Consider the following 16876-nt stretch of genomic DNA (forward strand, 5'->3'; position numbering starts at 1 on the left):
AAAAGGTTTTAATTGTTTAAAAAAAAAGCAAAAAGATTTTAAAATTTTTTTTTTTTTTTTTTTTTTTTTTTTTTTTTTTACTTGGATTACTGTAAAGATCCTTTTCTGTGGCTATTTTCTAGAACCTGCAGGTTCTTCTCTTAGGTCAAAGATTTCCAGAGGCTGCCAACATCTCCAATACACTGTGTTCCAATACAAACGTGCTGAAAGCTCAAAAGATTAAAACAGAGCTGCTTTACTGTCAGACATCTTCCTGTGATGAGTGAGATCAGATCTAGATCTCTTCAATCTTTCCACAGCCTGACAAAAGCATCTCTAAGGGAGGAATAAAATGTTATATGATGGAGGGTTCTTTCTTGGATCCAACCAGAAATGCTGAATTAAAACATGACGAATGTGTGAAAAGTCCAGCACCTGCTGGTCTAGCTCTCTATAGTGACAGCCTAATTTAACAGAATATTGTGTGTAATTTGGTTGCACTCCCTGTGAGGGACTGACCAGCTGTCTGGGGTGTAACCCATCTCTCGCTTAAGAACCGCTGAAGATGGGCACCTGCCCACCTGAAACTCCACAAGGACAATCTGGTATAGACAATAAATAGATGGATAATTGTATTCCTTTTACAAAATGTGATTGTAAAACAAAAATAGCAAGGCACTGCCTGTTAGGATTTTGTGTGGAACCCTTGTGCAGTCAAAAAAAAAAGTATACTTTCTTCAAAGAGCTATCCTTTCATTTAACTTGACTCTTCTCCATTAATTAAAACAATTATTGTGTGGTTAGTCTGCTATGTGCTGACATCTGCCAACTAGAAATTTTAAAAGTGGGTTTAAAACCAAATGTGTAAGACTCTTATGTTAACAACTGTGTGAAGAGCAAATAAATAAAACAGCATTATCTTTGTGTATTAGACTTGAATACACAAAGAAATGCTGTTTATTTAGTTGAGTGCAATAAATAATCCTGTTTTCCCTGTCATGATTTCTCTGTCTCCAGGTTTCTTGATGGCAATGTCTTGGAGATCAACAAAGAGGTCCAGCCACATGTGGGCGAGGGTGGCCGCATCCTGGAGATCCGCTCGCCAGACATTGTGGCCAGTGTGAAGAAGGCCGCTCAAGCTGTGGGCTACACAGAGGGAGCGCTTCTGGCCCTGGCCATCATCATCATCCTCTGCTGCATTCCTGCCATCCTCATCGTCATGGTCACCTACAAACAGTCAGTGCCCATTCGTCAGCCACAGTTCTTGATTTTGTGAAATTAATAGACAAACTTTTAGCAGTCTTTCTTGAAGGAATTTCGCAAGGAAATTTCTAACAGCGAAGATTGTTAACTATCTTGGGAGATGCCATTTTGCAGTTTTCGCCAAAGGGTTTGCCTTGTGTAGACAAGTCAGATATTTATAATTGATGTTTCAATGTGCTTTTAACATCCTACACCCTGTAGGCTGTTGAGGGAAAGCCAGGAATAAACACAAACAAATTCATTGAAAAGAGTACTTGTGAAGTGTTGATGATAAAGGGGAAGCACCTCTCGCTTCAATGCCACCTCTAGCTCTCTTGCTTTCTCTCTCTGATTATGTATCTTTCATCAAACATGCTGACTGCGCACTCTGCTGGGCTAATCTCCTGCTCATGCTCTGTGAAAGCTGATTAATTAGCACTCATTTGCGACAAACATCTACAGCCAATTGTTAGTGTCGTAGCGCATCTTTGCTCTACTTAATCAACTCCAGCCGACGCACACACACAACGGGCATTGCGCCCCTTATTTTCCAGGCTGTGCTGCAATATGCAAGAGTTTTGTCTTTTTATTTTATTTATTTTTTTTTTGAAACGGCATCCACATCGGTGAAGTAGACGTGCTGTAATGTCTGCAAGCGCGACATTCCTTCTCTTTGTAGAAGTTGATGTGCTTCAAAAGGTTATGTGTGGCAAATGTTTGTTCACGGCAGATGGGTGGATTGGTTGTCCACATCCGAATGAATGCACCAAACACAACCGAAAGCTGTTGATGGCGACTTTAGAGATGAAATGCAAACTGTCATGGCAGATGGCACTTTGTAGGTGATGACATTACAATGTAATTTTCTCATTGATGTTTTGTCAACACAATTCGATGCTGCATAAATCTAGAAATCACTATAATATTTACGACATCAATTTGCTTACTCGTGCGGAATAATTGAATTTTGTTTTTAATAAGCAATATGAAGCATACAAGATTCACTTCACAAATGAGCGTTAGCTGGGAGCCCTGCAGTCATTCAAGCAGGGCTAATGGCTTACATCAATTTGGGCCTTTTTTTTTTCCTTTAATTGTTGGTCTTTATTGCTTTTTTTTTTTTTTTTAAGCAAAAAACTACTTAACATGTTAAAAAAATACCTATGAAGACATTACCCACATAGGTTCAACGTGATTTTATTTGTGATTCAAAAGTATAAAATTCTATCTAACTTGTCTTTTTGTCTTAATTCATCTCTTTTTCTCCGCTGCTTGGAAACTTTCATCAGATTCAAAGAGTAAGTAATATTTTTAATTTCACTTTTCAGTGTGTCATAGAAATTTAGGTTTCATCTTTCTCCATTCATCTTCATTTTTTTAAGCTAGACCAAATATTGCAACTGTGTCACATTAAAAAAAAAAAAAAAAGAAAAAAGGTTTGCCCATTAATGCCACCTTTCTGTAATGTTGCTGACATGACGACATGAAGCAACACTGACTCAACTTGTGGATCACAGGCTGGATGGGTAATTTGGCAGAACAGTTCTTCTCATGCAGAAAATCCGATAAAATTCAAATGAAAAATGAACCCAAAGCCAATACACGTGATTGTTCTGTTGGAAACTGTTGATATGACATATCATTTATGCTTAACTGCGTGTACTGTAATGTTTTTCTCTTTCGTTCTTTTAAAATAAAATAAAAAATTGCTTCTAAAAAGCACACACAGCAGTCATGAATATGGAGATTTTCCACCCAAAAGATTCATCATCACTGCTTCTTTATGATTTAAAGCATTCTAACATTGTATCTATTGTTGTGTTCTCAGACGGAAAGTTCCACTTAGCAATATTTTTTCTTGTGACAAAATAAATGCTCTGGAAAAAAGTGAAAGGGCTGTCGAACCTATTTAGGTTCAACATATGAATGTATCTGAAAGTGAGAAAATAGAAACGCCGTAGCTTCTGGGAAAACAAATCGGAAGTTAAAGTCATATGAGGGGAAAAAAAAAAAAAAACTATGATACTGTGGTATTTTTCCAGATATAAGTAAAGAAAATATGCACTTATTCTTCTCAATATATGCTTGAGTCAGTGTCTTTACTAAAATTCAGTGCAAAGAATTTTAATTTCAAAGCAAGCTTTGCATTGACTTAAAAGAAAATGATAATTAGTTGTCACACTAGGCATTCCAGAAATCTCTCTTAATACAACCATAGGCCTTAAAACCTGTCAATAACATGCATTATTCCTGATGGGGGGCGGGGGGGAGTGGATCTCGAAAATGCATATCAACTTCTGGCAGCTGAGCAACAAATGGGTCTATTAAGGTTTCTGTAACATCACTGATTCACCAAAACCGCATTTGATTTATAAAAGTTCTGGTGATTTTAAATGTGTAGCTTTTGAGATATAGAAGTAACAGTTTAGCAAATTCTTCAAAAAGAAATAAGATTAAGTAATGTGAGACTTTAGAGAGTTCAGGGATGCCTCACATATGTCAAAGATTTGAACCCAAGTTATGATTCATAATGTTGTTCCCCCCCGCAAGTTAAATTTTTATCCTGTGATAATTATTAAGATAGTGTTTGACAACTGTAGCACAGGATTTTAAATATGCTGTTTGTAGAATATATATTTCTTTCAATCAGATGTGTGCAACTAATATAACTGCTGCTTGAGAGAAGTCGGCTCATTGGGTAGTTCTTCAGTGCAACATAGGAAAAATTCTTAGCTTGGCAACTGTGCTGATTTTTTTTCTCTCTCTTTGAGAAGTTATAAATATAAAATTAGTTCTCTGCAATTCACATAAATCTTAACATTAAATCAGTACAATGAATGACAAAGGTCCACATTAACTGACTGGAACTTACAGAAATCTTATCTTAAATAAGACAAATATAAAGAAGGTAAAAGATTCCTGTGTTTTCATTGTTCCAGGTTGTGTCTTTCTGTTCTGCATTGCAACGTGAATTGCTTATCATTCTTTGTGTGGATGTAAACACTTTCTGTAGGCGGCAAGCAGAGTGTGCCAAAACTGCCAGGATCCAGATGGCTTTGCCACCGGGAGGGAAAACGGCTCCAGCCGCTCCCCCTACTGCTAACCTCTACGAGGAGCTGGGCGACAGCAGCATGTGAGTTATGTCCCTTTGGTGTCTGTCACTTGTACCCACACATCCCACTAACTACAGTGATGTGCAGGTACTTTATCTAGTTGCGCAGATTTTTCTCCACTGAGGTTTGGATCAGAGGCGTTGCTCTGAGATGAATGCTTCTGCTGTTGTCTTGGCTTTTTTCCTTCCTGCCTTTTTGCAACTGCAGTTTCAGATTCTCAGCATTAGTGCATTCTTCTAAATAACGTTGCTGGTAATTCTAGATGTTAACCTGAGAAATATTGCTGCTGCCCATGACATAATAGTATATGCCTCTTTGCATCACTGAACCCCTGTGCCGTTTGTCTTCTTATCCAAGTTCTGTAACTTGACACATCCAGCACCGTATGCCACAGAACATCTGGCGATACAACAAAATAGCTTATGTATGTATTTCTAATATGACTGTGTATGCATTTTTGCAAAACCCTCTCTCAAGGTAAGAGTATCTGAGTTCATAAATTACTATAAACCTTCCTTTGATTAATACACACAGTACTTCAACTGCTTACTTAACTTCCATGTGTGTCCAGAGTACTATGCCATCAGCAAAATTGAATTTCCCACAATAAAACACGGCCATGAGGGTACAATGCAGTCTTGATATTTGCGATTTGAGTTCACGTGTGCGCTGAATGTAGCTATTTGCATGTGCAGTAGAATGAAATATTTCTGGCAGTAATGCTACTGTTTGTCTTTAAAAACATGAAGTTTACTTGCAGTCAACAAGGAAAGGCTTTTGAGAGGTTGCCAAAAGCCAATATTTCAAATATGTTTCAGAAACAAAAGAAAAAACAAAGTCTATATGTCCTTTATGTCCAAGTCAAACAAACCTCACTACTTATTAGGCTCTATGCAGAGATGTGCTATATTCCCACATCTTTTTTTCAGTACCCTCGTTTCATCATCAACACCTCTCACATTTGTGTATTAGTCTTCTTACCATCTGTCTGTTTTTGTATTCCCATCATTTCTTGTCTCTCTGGATTCAGACTGCAGTAAGTAATCCTCCCATGTGAGCTTTATGAATATTGTGAGTAATTACCACTTAACAGCTGCTCCCGCGTCTCCACTGTCGCCTATAGCGTTAGCTAAAGATATGCATATTGAAAAATGTATGAATATGTTTTGGTGCAGAGGTTACCTTAATACCGGACTTCTTCTGTTAACACTGAATTCTTTCTTCGTCAGTGTTAAATGAGCTTTGTGAAGGAGTGGTAGTTTCAAGGAGTACAACAGTTTTGTGTTGGTATTTTTTAGACTTGGTGTTTTATTTTTTGTGTATGTCAAGAGAATCAGAATGCGCTTTATTAGACGTAGCAGTGCACTTTTAAAGATATTCATCCTCTCTCCCATCCAATTAGACCACTCTTTTGTTTTATGTAATTTCCTTATATTCATATTTCTCCATATATCCTTGTGTTGTGACTGATTTTAAAAATGCAAATGTATGGACTTGTGCTTCATTAGCTATTTCTAGCAAAACCCAGTGTGTTTGAGTCTTAATATTGTCGTGTTTTTTTTTAAAGCCATCCAAAGGATGGTGCTCTATTTTGAATATTTTTGAAGATTTTACCTCGTCAGACTAAAACTAAATCACAGGGCAAAAGCATACATGATTTTTCACATTTTGTCGCATCACAGCCAAAAACTTCATCATACTTTAATGGGATGGCAAAAGTGTGCCTTGCATTTGTGTTACATGGTCTTTACTCTGAAATCCCTATTAAATTTAAACATGGACTTCAGAACTTCCCTAGTTACTAAATTGAACTCACCTGAGTGTCTTTTAATCCCAGTAAAACCAACTATTTTATAAAGACCTCAGACGTCCATTTAAAAATATTGGTCAACCCTCATGAAGACCAAATTTCAAGGTTTAAGCAAGATTCAAAATAAAAATTGATTAATTCTTCTCACATAGCAATGGTGGCAATGGTAGTAGTAGTTCACCCTGCAATCAGTGTATCAATGGTTTGATTCCTCATCCACCCACTCTTGTTATTTGTGTCCCTGGAGAGGAGACTTCTGGTGTTGGTCAGAAGGGCAAAGTGGACCTACTATGCGCACCTACTATTTTATATTTCCAGTTTTCTAGTCAGTCGTGATGTCTGGAAAATGAGCCATTTCAAAAACTCCCCAATTGTTAAGTCACTAACAAGAGGCATTGCTCTGTCACCTAGCAACCCAAGCAGATCTCCAGCATCTTAGCTAGTTTTTAATGCCTGCTGGAAAAGACGAGTTTTCTGTCGTTTACTTACCATTCTTGTTTGTTGTGTCTACTTCTTCTGCCTCTAGGTTCGACTCAGTTAAAGATAGTTGATCATCTGTCTGTAGCCCTGTGAGTGTAAATATTGAGTTGCGTGGTGGTGGTGGCTAGCAGCAGCTAGGAACAAGAAACCCTAAAACAGCTCTTTATGAAAGAAGTTCAAAATACACAGAACTGACCAGACTGAAGTCTCATTATCTAAGAATAATTTTTTTGCAAATATTCTAATGTAGATGTTTTGTGTAGCCCAGACATTGATCCTAACCTGTTCAAGGAAGCATAGCAGGTCCTCTTTACACAGAAAAGCAGCCAACCTTGACTGCCTTGGTTATCATAGGTAGACAAGTTGCCTTGGCAACTTTGAAGAAGGTGCAGATGGCAATAGCCCAGTTGGGTTGACTAGTTGTATTTGTGAACTTGGACTTTTATAGCAAGATGATATTCTTTTAAAATCTGTCACAATACTAATGAGCTTAGTTTGAATAGCACTGCTGCTTTATTCTTCTCAAACCTTCTCTGCATTCTCACCCCTCTACCGCTGTTTTTCACCTCTTTTAAGTTCTTTTTTTTTTCTTTTCACCTTCACCTTCCGCTGGGATAGGGCTAAAAAGTCTGCCACTGAGGAAACCAACCATCAGAGGATTTTTAGCACCCTCACCTGTCGCACCATTGCAGCCCACAGCAACGGAGCACTCCTTGTCAACTTGCCCAAATCAGAGAGCAGCGTAACTTATCTCTCTGATGGAAATCCACGCACCACCCACAACCCTGTGTATGATGACAGCAGCCCACTCAGCAGCCCGGTTCTTTTTGCAAGGGAGGAGAATCCAAATGGAAACTGGTTTGCCTTTTCTCCCTCCCATTCAGCCGGGTCAGGGTGTGTCTGGTCAATGCCTGCTCGCATTCACGGAGGGCCGCACGGCTACGAAGCGTCAAGAAGGCAAGGTCTTATGGACCAAAATGAATGGGAGCTGCAACTTCTCCAAGCAGACATTAGAGGCCAGCAGAATCTCAAGAGGGTGGATAGACCGTACCTGAGTGACAGCATGGAGTCCAAGTTGTCAGTTCGTGAGCAGGCCAGGCAGTTTGAGCAGCAAGCTTTCCAAGAACGTAAGCAAAACAGAGACTCGATTGGCTCCCTTTCTTCCATCCTCATCAGAGATGTGGACAGCGATGACGTGCTGGAGCTGACCTCAGAAGCTCTGCTCTCCATCATGGATAACCCTCACAGCCCCATGAGTGTCGGCAGAGATGTGCCCCCAAGCATCATCATTACGCAGAAGAATGATTCATGGTCCCCATCAAACAAGAGACCAATGCCGCCCGTTCTGAGAAAGTTCAGCTCGAGCATCTCCAGCTACATGACAGTGCAGCCCTGTCAGATCACTGTCGAAATCATACCAGATCCACCAGAAAATCCACCGCCCCCTCCTCCTCGACATTCGCGACCACCATCCCCGCTCACGTCTCCTCCACCCTCTCCACCCTCTTCTCCTCCACCATCTCTTTGCTCCAATCCACCTTCCTTTCCCCGCTTTGATGAACCTCAAAACACCAATCCCGTGTCGCCTCCTTCTTTTAGAAAGCCAGTCGCTCCCCCGCCTCCCCCACCACTTCCTCCTCCCTCACCTACTAGCAACCAGCCACGACCAGTGATCCAGTTTGTCCCGACCTCTCTACCACCTTTATCCTCTCTTCGTCCAGTGTCGGAGCGAAAACACCCTCCTCCTCTAACCTCATCAGAAAACAATACTGGGCGAAAGGAGCTGAAAGGAATCCTGAAGAACATCCAGAATCTGGCTGACATTGAGCGATCTGTTGCCAACCTTTATAGCCAAGCAGACAAAAACTGCAAGGTGCCCAAGTTTAACAAGAAGCCACAAGCGACTGAGGAATCAGACGGTGCTAACAGATGGCAAAGCTCTGATCCAGGTGACGAGCAGAGCTCGCCAAAGCAAATCGTCACCAGCTGTGAAATTCAAAGTGATTCAACAAGTTTGAACTGTGCTGAAAATGGAGCAAGTAAGTCAGACAGTGCAAAGGAGTTTCATCCAACCAGCCAACTGAACACAAACAGCCCCGATCCTGCAGAACTCGGTGAACTCAATTCTTCTCAGTCCACAGTATTCTAGTTTTTTTTATTATTATTATTTTCATATCTTCTTTCACGTCTGCATCTCTATGCCTGTCATTTTTATATTGTTTGTATGGATTATTATGTGCAGTATCTGACTCATGTTTAATATTTTAAACAATTGACGGTTTTTTAGAAAAAAAAAAAATTTTTACTTATTTTTTTGTGTGCTTAACAAATTTTAGCAACTTGCCAAGAACATGTCAACAAACTTGCCGTACTACCTGCGTAATATGCTTGAAAGCTTGCAAGAGACATTCTAAAGGAAAATGAAAATGTTATTTTATTTTATTTTTTTTTAGTTTTTGATATTAGTGTTAAAAATAAACTGGCATTAACATATTATCTAAGTTCTGGTCTTAGAAAGGTGTTGTTTTTTTTTCATTTATCCATCTTAGTATTAATATTTCACAGCCACATTTTGTTATTTTATATTATATGAGCTCTCTTGCCAGGCTAGGTCCTGACAAGCTGCTCAAAGCTACCAGTTCTCATGTATGTTTCTTGACACTGGACTTTTAAGTTAGAAATTTAAATAATGCCTCCTATAGAAATTTATAACTAATTTTGTGCTTTACACTATTACTCTACTTCATCAGTTTTCTCTTGTAAATTAGGTCATAGATTCAATAAGGTTCCTCACATATTTTATATTTAACCACATTCAGAAAGATGCGGTGGTGTCCCTGAAGACACTTGGAGTATGTAATTATCTGCAGCTGCTTCAAAACTACATACAGGAATGAATGATTTTAAACTGCAGAGAGGTGGGAATCTGTGAAATAAATAGTGTCTCGTGGGCAACAACTCTGGATAATATACACAAACAATGTGGAAATATGTCTACTTGTGTGGATAAAAATTTTCGTTTCACATTCCCTTGGAGATCTCAGCCTCTCAGCTTGAAAAAGTAGTAACTGTTATGTTAGCTCAATGGAAAAAAAGGCTAATTGGAGACCTAATCAATTGTTATTCAAGGCCATTGTCTCTGGGACTATCAACAAGTGCTTCCCTCCTTTTTTTCCTCTCCTATTCTTGTGACCCTCTGACTGTTTGTGATTTTCTCCTTTGCTTGTCCTCGACTCTAACCCTAGCTCTCTAATGCTCTTGAATCCTTGGCTTCTACTAGGTAATCTTTGGGGGGGTTTCCAGCAGTCCCTACTAGATTTTTAGAATATTTTTTATGCGGTTGAGTTGTTCTAAATTTCATCCTTTTTGCACTCAGCCTCTTTACTTTCTCCGCTTTTTTATTTTCTCCCACTTACTTTTTGTGTTTTTGTTTCATCTGTGATGCCCCCAGGCAAATGGACTTAGCATACCTCACATCCAGACCAATGTAATGTTTGATTCATCACATTACCCCTGATGGGCAGATCAAAGCCTGGCTAATTCTGTATTCCGTGTTCACTACATGGGGTAATCTCTTTTTTAAAGAGGCTATCAGCTCACATGCTGTTTCTGTCAACCTGAAAGTGGAGCAAATCACAATGGATAGTATGTTTTGGCATTCTGTCATTTTTTAATTCCTTTTGGCCATAATTGATTATTTTCAGCTGATCTAAAAAAGTATAGTTTTTTTAAATCCATTAAAAAAAAGTTTCAGAATTCTGAATTGCAAAGGATCAATTGAAGTTGTGTTTTGTGTGACAACAAAACCAATATTGGCATGCTATGATAAGGTGTGTTTTGCAGAATAAAACCTTTACAGCTACATCTCCACCAGATTTGTTTGGTGCATCATTAGTTACCATTGCACAACACATTAGCGTGGTAGATTGATGTCATCACCTTAGCACCACCCCATGGAGCAAAGTTAAATTTCTTTGGTAACTCCTCCAGCTTTTTTGCTTTGTATGGTATAAACTTGAAACTGTGTCCACTAACAATTCATAACCACACTTGACATTTTCCAAAGCCCACAGGAAGTCATCACCAATCCTTCCCAATGGAACAGGTAGTGACCATAGCTCATGTTTGGATGGTAGGATTTCAGCAACACTTAAGACTTGCTGCTGTATCCGTACTGAAAGGTACTGAAAGCCCTGTCAAAGGTTTGCTTTATGTGCCACCTAGTGGACACCTGTGGGAATGGCATGAGCGCGTCGGCGATGAGGTGGTGATGACGGAGTTCCAGTTGTCTCTACACAGCTGTTCAAGTATGCTTGCAAGACTTATGCACGTCAGGTTTTATTCTTAGCAAAACGAAGAAATCTAATGAGCTCAATCTATTTCAGGATAACATTTCTTTGAAAGAACTGGAAGGTGTACTTTTCCAACCAAAGACTGTCCTTGTCCACGTTTTGTTCCCTGGGTTCCTCGGATATACGAGCTGTCACCATGAAGTTAATACTAGTAATACTACTGATACATTTTATTTCAATGTGCCTTTCTTGGCACTCAAGGCCAACCTTACATCATTTAACACAAAAAACAGTCACAATATTTTGATGCACCTCATCCACAGAGCCCTCACTGATGTGCTTTAGCATCAGGGAGGGCACAGGGAAGCTGCGAATGCAACCATTGATTTTTCACTTTGCCTAGGGTGTAGTAGGCCAGGCAGCTTTCATGTGGATATTTTGACTCTGCCACCTTTTCTCTCTTCCATCCAGCCGGGAGGGAGGAAAGGTGGCAGCCTGCTGGATGTTCAGCAGGCTCAACAACTGTCCACACACTCCCATCCTTTATTTTCCACTACCACCAATAGGCTGATCTCCCTGTTGGCACCCTTCATTTGTTCTTAGCAGACTACATGTATTCTATTTCTATTCAAATTGACAATTTTTAGGAAAATTCAGGAACCACCAGGTATTTTGGGGGGCGGGGGGGAGTGAGGGGCTCACTTTGCCACTGGCGTCATTTTGCAAAACAGTCAAAATGACACCATGCCCATTCCATTGTTTAAGAAGGCATTTGATTTTACCACATCATTTGTGGTTTTCTAATCTTTGCTGGTCTGTTATTTGAAACTTGTCCGTCTAATAAACTCATATAGCCAGAGGTAAGTCAGCTGTGCCTGGGAGGTATGGCATATAACCACTGCCATCTAATTGAGCACCTTACTTAATTTTGCTAAATTATTTACTTTTATAAAGAAACTAACTTAACGAGACTTAACTTTCTCATTTGTGAACTCTACAGTAGAATATAATCTAATCATTTCAAATTTATTGTCTCAACGTGGCTCTTAGGTCAATATTCTTAACTCTTTGTGCTTCTTTATCATCTTCCACCAAGTCTCTTTTGTGTGCAGTCATCTTCAGGCTGTTCACTGGGTTATTTTTCTTCATGTAGCATGAAGCAGCAACGGGTAGCAGCCAAGCGAACAGGTCATCAATCAGATCCCATTCCCATCATCAGCTGTGCCTGGGAGGTGTGGCATATGGCTGTGCCCTGTCCCTGCCCCATGGTCCCTGCCCATAACAACAGATTACAGCTCTCCTGAGGAATGTCATATCATTGCTTGGCCATATATCCAAGAGCATGAGAGTGATCATTACTTATTTGCCCTGACAAGCTGGAGGTTTGAATGGAGCGACTTGTTTACTCGCTATTTCTCTGTGACTTTTTATTTAATGCCACTGCAGATGCCCGTTGTTCTCCAAAGCAGCATTGAAATGTTTATTATTTTATGCCTGATAGACTATTGAAGAGCTACTCACTTCAAGTTAACATGAAAAATTAACAGGTGACACTTGTGATAAAGAAAGAGTCCAAGAGAGGCTTTGTTGTTGCCTTTGGTAGTATCATGATATAAATCTAAAAAATTAATAACTCTGACCGCAAACAGTCTTACTGTGTTGTCTCTGTTATGTCTGCCAGCAGCGTCCCCCACCATGACCATTTAAACACCGAGTCTCCCTTTACAATCCTCCTCTGTTTTGATGTTTGCATTCACTGCATCTTTCTTTCTCTCTTTTTTTAATTGAGATAGTGATGTTGGGAAAAAAAACTGCTTTTATCAGCATCACAACTTTTGCAACCTTTTGAAAACAATATCTGCAACTCTCATTAAACAGATGAAAATGCACAGTAAGTAAAGCTGCAACTTCCTTACTGGTCTGCAGAAAATAAATACACTAGTGATGTAGACTTAGAATTTCATATTTAAAAGCAACTTTAAATCTTGCTGTCACCCAATACTCAGATGTCTTACTTTATTTTTATTTTTTCTGTGCTGCCCAGGAGGCGTGGCCCTGGCAGAAAGGTAAGCAGTTTTGTTCTAATGGTGTCTGGTGGTGAATTGTATCCCAATTTCCATGCATGCAATTCATTTGATGGTGTTGTTACTGTACACAACATGAATAAATTAATTTAAAGTACCAGATTTTAATTGTGCTAAACAATAAGTATTTTTTACATGTGTTTTTTTTTTTTACATCTTCTACAGAGATGGGAAAGCATCTTTTATTGTGAAAAAGCTAATTAGAAACCTGACAATATATCAAGATTCAAAATGTAGATTGATTTTTATTGTTTAAGGGATTTAATGTATCCAATGTCAAGCTGTTAATTTCTGTCCAATTTCCTGTCACATTGCTTAGTGACAATATTTTTTTTTCATTCCTTTCTGTTTTATTAGTGTTTTAACCTTTATCCACAGCGGTTTATAAAATAAGCCTATGTGTAAACAAAGATTGAAAAGGGCTTTCTGACTTTTCATTACAAACTGGAAATTCATCATGCGTTTGTCTCTTTCCTGGCTATGCCTCACTTTCATTGCCTTACCCTTTCTCTGCACTAACCTTTAGCAGCAGCAACAACAACTGCTGAGGCCATCTCTTCTGAGACCAGAGGTAGAAACTCCCCTGCTTTCCCTAATTCATAGGAACTGTGCATTCCTTCTGTTGTACACTCACTCTTTACTGAGCTCCTCCTGTCTCCCAGCTCTCTAGCTAAAGAATGCTGAGTAATTTCTGTGTCTGCCTCTCTGAAACACAGGAACTCTCCATGGAGTCGGGCATTGACCCAGGCCAAGACTATTACGCACAGGACTATTATAATTATGACCAAGGGTGAGCATTGACCGCATTGTATTAGTTTGCTTAACAATGTTCTCAAAGTCTCTTCATGGTAAGGTCTTTCTTGGAGTCATGGGGTTTATTTTCACATGTTTTCCGAAAGTACGGTTCATTTCGTCCCGTTTTTGCATTCCAAACCCCCAGAACTTGCGTATCGAACGCTTCTCCAACCAAACAAGATCGTTTAACTGGATGCTGTCTTCACACCTCTGACAGCATCTTTTATTTTATTGTATTCAGGTTGTTTTTGTTGTTTGTGTCTTACATGACCCATAGGGCCTAAAGAGAAAAAGCATGTCAATTGGAGGGGAAGCTGCTGCAGAGGAATTGTTATTCACTAGGAACTCTCGTTCCTTTCGCAGCTGACTTGCACCACTTTGGGAATTGCGTTGCAGTTTTATCTGAATGGGGAGGAACTTTTGCACATTACTAGCTTAGATCAAAGAGAGGAAATCTAACTTATGCTTATGGTGCTTATGCGTCTTCCTAGTACCGTTAATGCGGCTCGTACCACTGCGTGCCCCCTTCACAATACATATATATATATATATATATATATATATATATATATGTATATATCAAAACATGCAGCTCATCCCGTGAGCGGATCTATTGCTTTTGTTGGCATTTCGAGTAACTGTGACGACACAATTAACACAAAACGAGCCAAATTCCACTCAAAACAAAAGTCTGACACAAAACAGTGCCACTCAAAATAGATGTAGACTTTTGTCTGCCCCTGAGCTGCTCTTTAGAACTACAGACATGGCGGAACACACCGTTAATCCTTTTCCTTTTGTGTTTTATTTACCGTTGTTATAGCAACTGAACTAACGGGATTAAAAAGAGCGAGAGCGGTTCTAGTTAGCTGAGGTATGAACTTACTGTCCAGGAGGTGAATTGTTATCTGTTTATATATACAGATTGCTTAATACACCGTCAGTTATCAACTTTGAAATAAAATGGTTCTGGAAGTTGTTGGAAAGTAATATTGACATGTTTAGATTGTTTTTTTTGTTACATGAGTCGAATCTGTTTAGCTATATTGTGTCTTTCTGTGAACTTGCTGGTGTACAGGACAAAAAAACCCCTAATATATTGTATATTTTTTATGCCGTAGCAGATGGGGGGTATTCTGAGACTTAAGTGTGTGACATAAGCTGTACCTTTGTATTAAAGGATCTAAAACTGTTTATTACAGGAATAAGTATATTGTCTAGATTGACAAAAGCAATAATGTGGACACAATGATTATTTTGAAGAAAGATCAGATATGATGCTTTTTGGAAATGTTAACTATTTAACCAGAACAGATTCCAGGAGGATTAGTGAAGCACAGATTTGTTTCTGCCTCATTACTCCTACATGTTCTAGACTTTTTACAGGAAAATCAGCATCTGTTACACCGACACCAGCCCTGATGTGTGAAACACATGTTAGAATCACAATCTTTAATACATTTTCTGGACATGTTGGCATCAGGGCCGCTGCTATAAACTCATTGCATCTCTGAATAATGCCGTTTATGTTATATCTTATATGCATATCATTTAGTGGTGGCAAAAGCAACAAAAAATCTATTATGCTATGTACTTAAGATGGAATATATGCACATATAATCATGACATGTTTTGATTAAAATAATTTATCCTCGGTGCAATTCCAGTACCAAAGAATTAACTTTACACCAGGTGAGTCTCTCACCTGAGAATGTGAACCTACTGGGCTGATTCTGTGCCTTCAAATAATTTTAATGCTCCTGTAGAAGATTCATAACTTAAAAGTTACAGGAACCTACAAGTTAACTTATAAGGAACAGGTCTGGAAAAAAAACAGTCTGTGTGCTACACTCAAGAGAGAGATTCCTTTGATGCATCAAAGAGTGATGTCATCACTGCTCATGTCATTGTTACCATAGGAACTAAACATTCTAATGGTGCATTCACACCAAACACGTTTTGAGCGTCAGGCAAGTCTGCTTTATATTCAAAGTCTATGTGAAGTATTGGATGCGCTGGACACGTCAAAAGCTCCAAAAGGTTCAAATGGCGCCGTGCTAGACACTCGAAACGCACTGCAACGGCCCTCGACGCGCCTCCACATAGACTTTGAATGTAAACCAGATGCCCCTGATGGTCAAAATGTGATTGATGTGAACGCACCACTATATGTCCAGTGTCATATTAGATCCACCATATTAGAACCAAAGACTTGTCCTAATATGATGGATTCATTGCTTTGGGTCAGGGGTAATGTTTAGAGATAAGATGTGAATTAAGGTTTAGTTAATGTTAGGAATAGACTAGTAATGGTTTGGGTTAGGGAAAATGTCTGGGTTAGGCAAAATCGCAGCTACTAAAATGAAGGGAAATCAATGCTAAGTCCTAATATGGGTCAAAATAGTTTTGACAAGCCTATGTAGCATTTTGTTTTCTAAATCATTCTATAAATAATGATGATATAATGTTAGGTTGTTTTTCTGCCAATTCCTTAGCTGCAGTACACTAGCAGTCTAATGTGTTGAATATACTGAGACACATTCAACACATTAGAAACCAATCAGAACCAAAAGTTTGCCTTTTGGCTCTGATTGGCTGTTTCTGGACAGGAGCAGAGCCAAATTAATTTTCACAAATTCTCTGTTTCGTATTCTATTGTCAACTGTTTAACAAATATTCATCCATCATCTAACATACCTATGTATGTTAGATGATGGATGAATAAGGAACTTGTTAAACAGTTAAAATGATGATGAATATTTGTTAAACAGTTTGAGGCTTTGCCAAATTTGTGCAAAGCCTCAAATTTTCATAATGCAAAGTGTTAGCAAAACCTGGGCTTGGATAGTGACCTAGGTTAATGCCACTTGGGTGTTGGTCGGTGTAAAGGCCGAGCCGGGCTTAGCTTAGCCTTCGTGCCAACGCCAACATGAAGACCCTCCATGCAACCAGTGGAGGTTGATCGCATTGATGTCTGTCTTTCTTCGGACCTCCCTGGTTGATTGGAGGTCCGTCTTTCTTCGGGCCTCCCTGGTTGATGGGAGGGCCATCCTTCTTCGGACCTCCCTGGTTGATTGGAGG

The 16876-nt window shown here is 39.2% G+C and overlaps 1 protein-coding gene across 1 annotated transcript in view; it reads left to right on the forward strand.

The window, feature by feature from the left end:
- Nucleotides 1-16876, forward strand: part of pcdh15a (protocadherin-related 15a) — a 103317-nt gene that overhangs the window by 72973 nt on the left and 13468 nt on the right. Inside the window, exons 20-25 of the mRNA XM_015018962.1 lie at nucleotides 997-1215; nucleotides 2511-2519; nucleotides 4235-4354; nucleotides 12961-12982; nucleotides 13527-13571; nucleotides 13717-13790. Of these exons, the coding sequence (XP_014874448.1) occupies nucleotides 997-1215; nucleotides 2511-2519; nucleotides 4235-4354; nucleotides 12961-12982; nucleotides 13527-13571; nucleotides 13717-13790 (489 nt within the window). The remainder of the gene's footprint in view (nucleotides 1-996; nucleotides 1216-2510; nucleotides 2520-4234; nucleotides 4355-12960; nucleotides 12983-13526; nucleotides 13572-13716; nucleotides 13791-16876) is intronic.

Source organism: Poecilia latipinna, unplaced genomic scaffold, assembly GCF_001443285.1.
Source record: "Poecilia latipinna isolate Pla-1442-1.1 unplaced genomic scaffold, P_latipinna-1.0 Scaffold2350, whole genome shotgun sequence".
NCBI classification, from domain to species: Eukaryota; Metazoa; Chordata; class Actinopteri; order Cyprinodontiformes; family Poeciliidae; genus Poecilia; species Poecilia latipinna.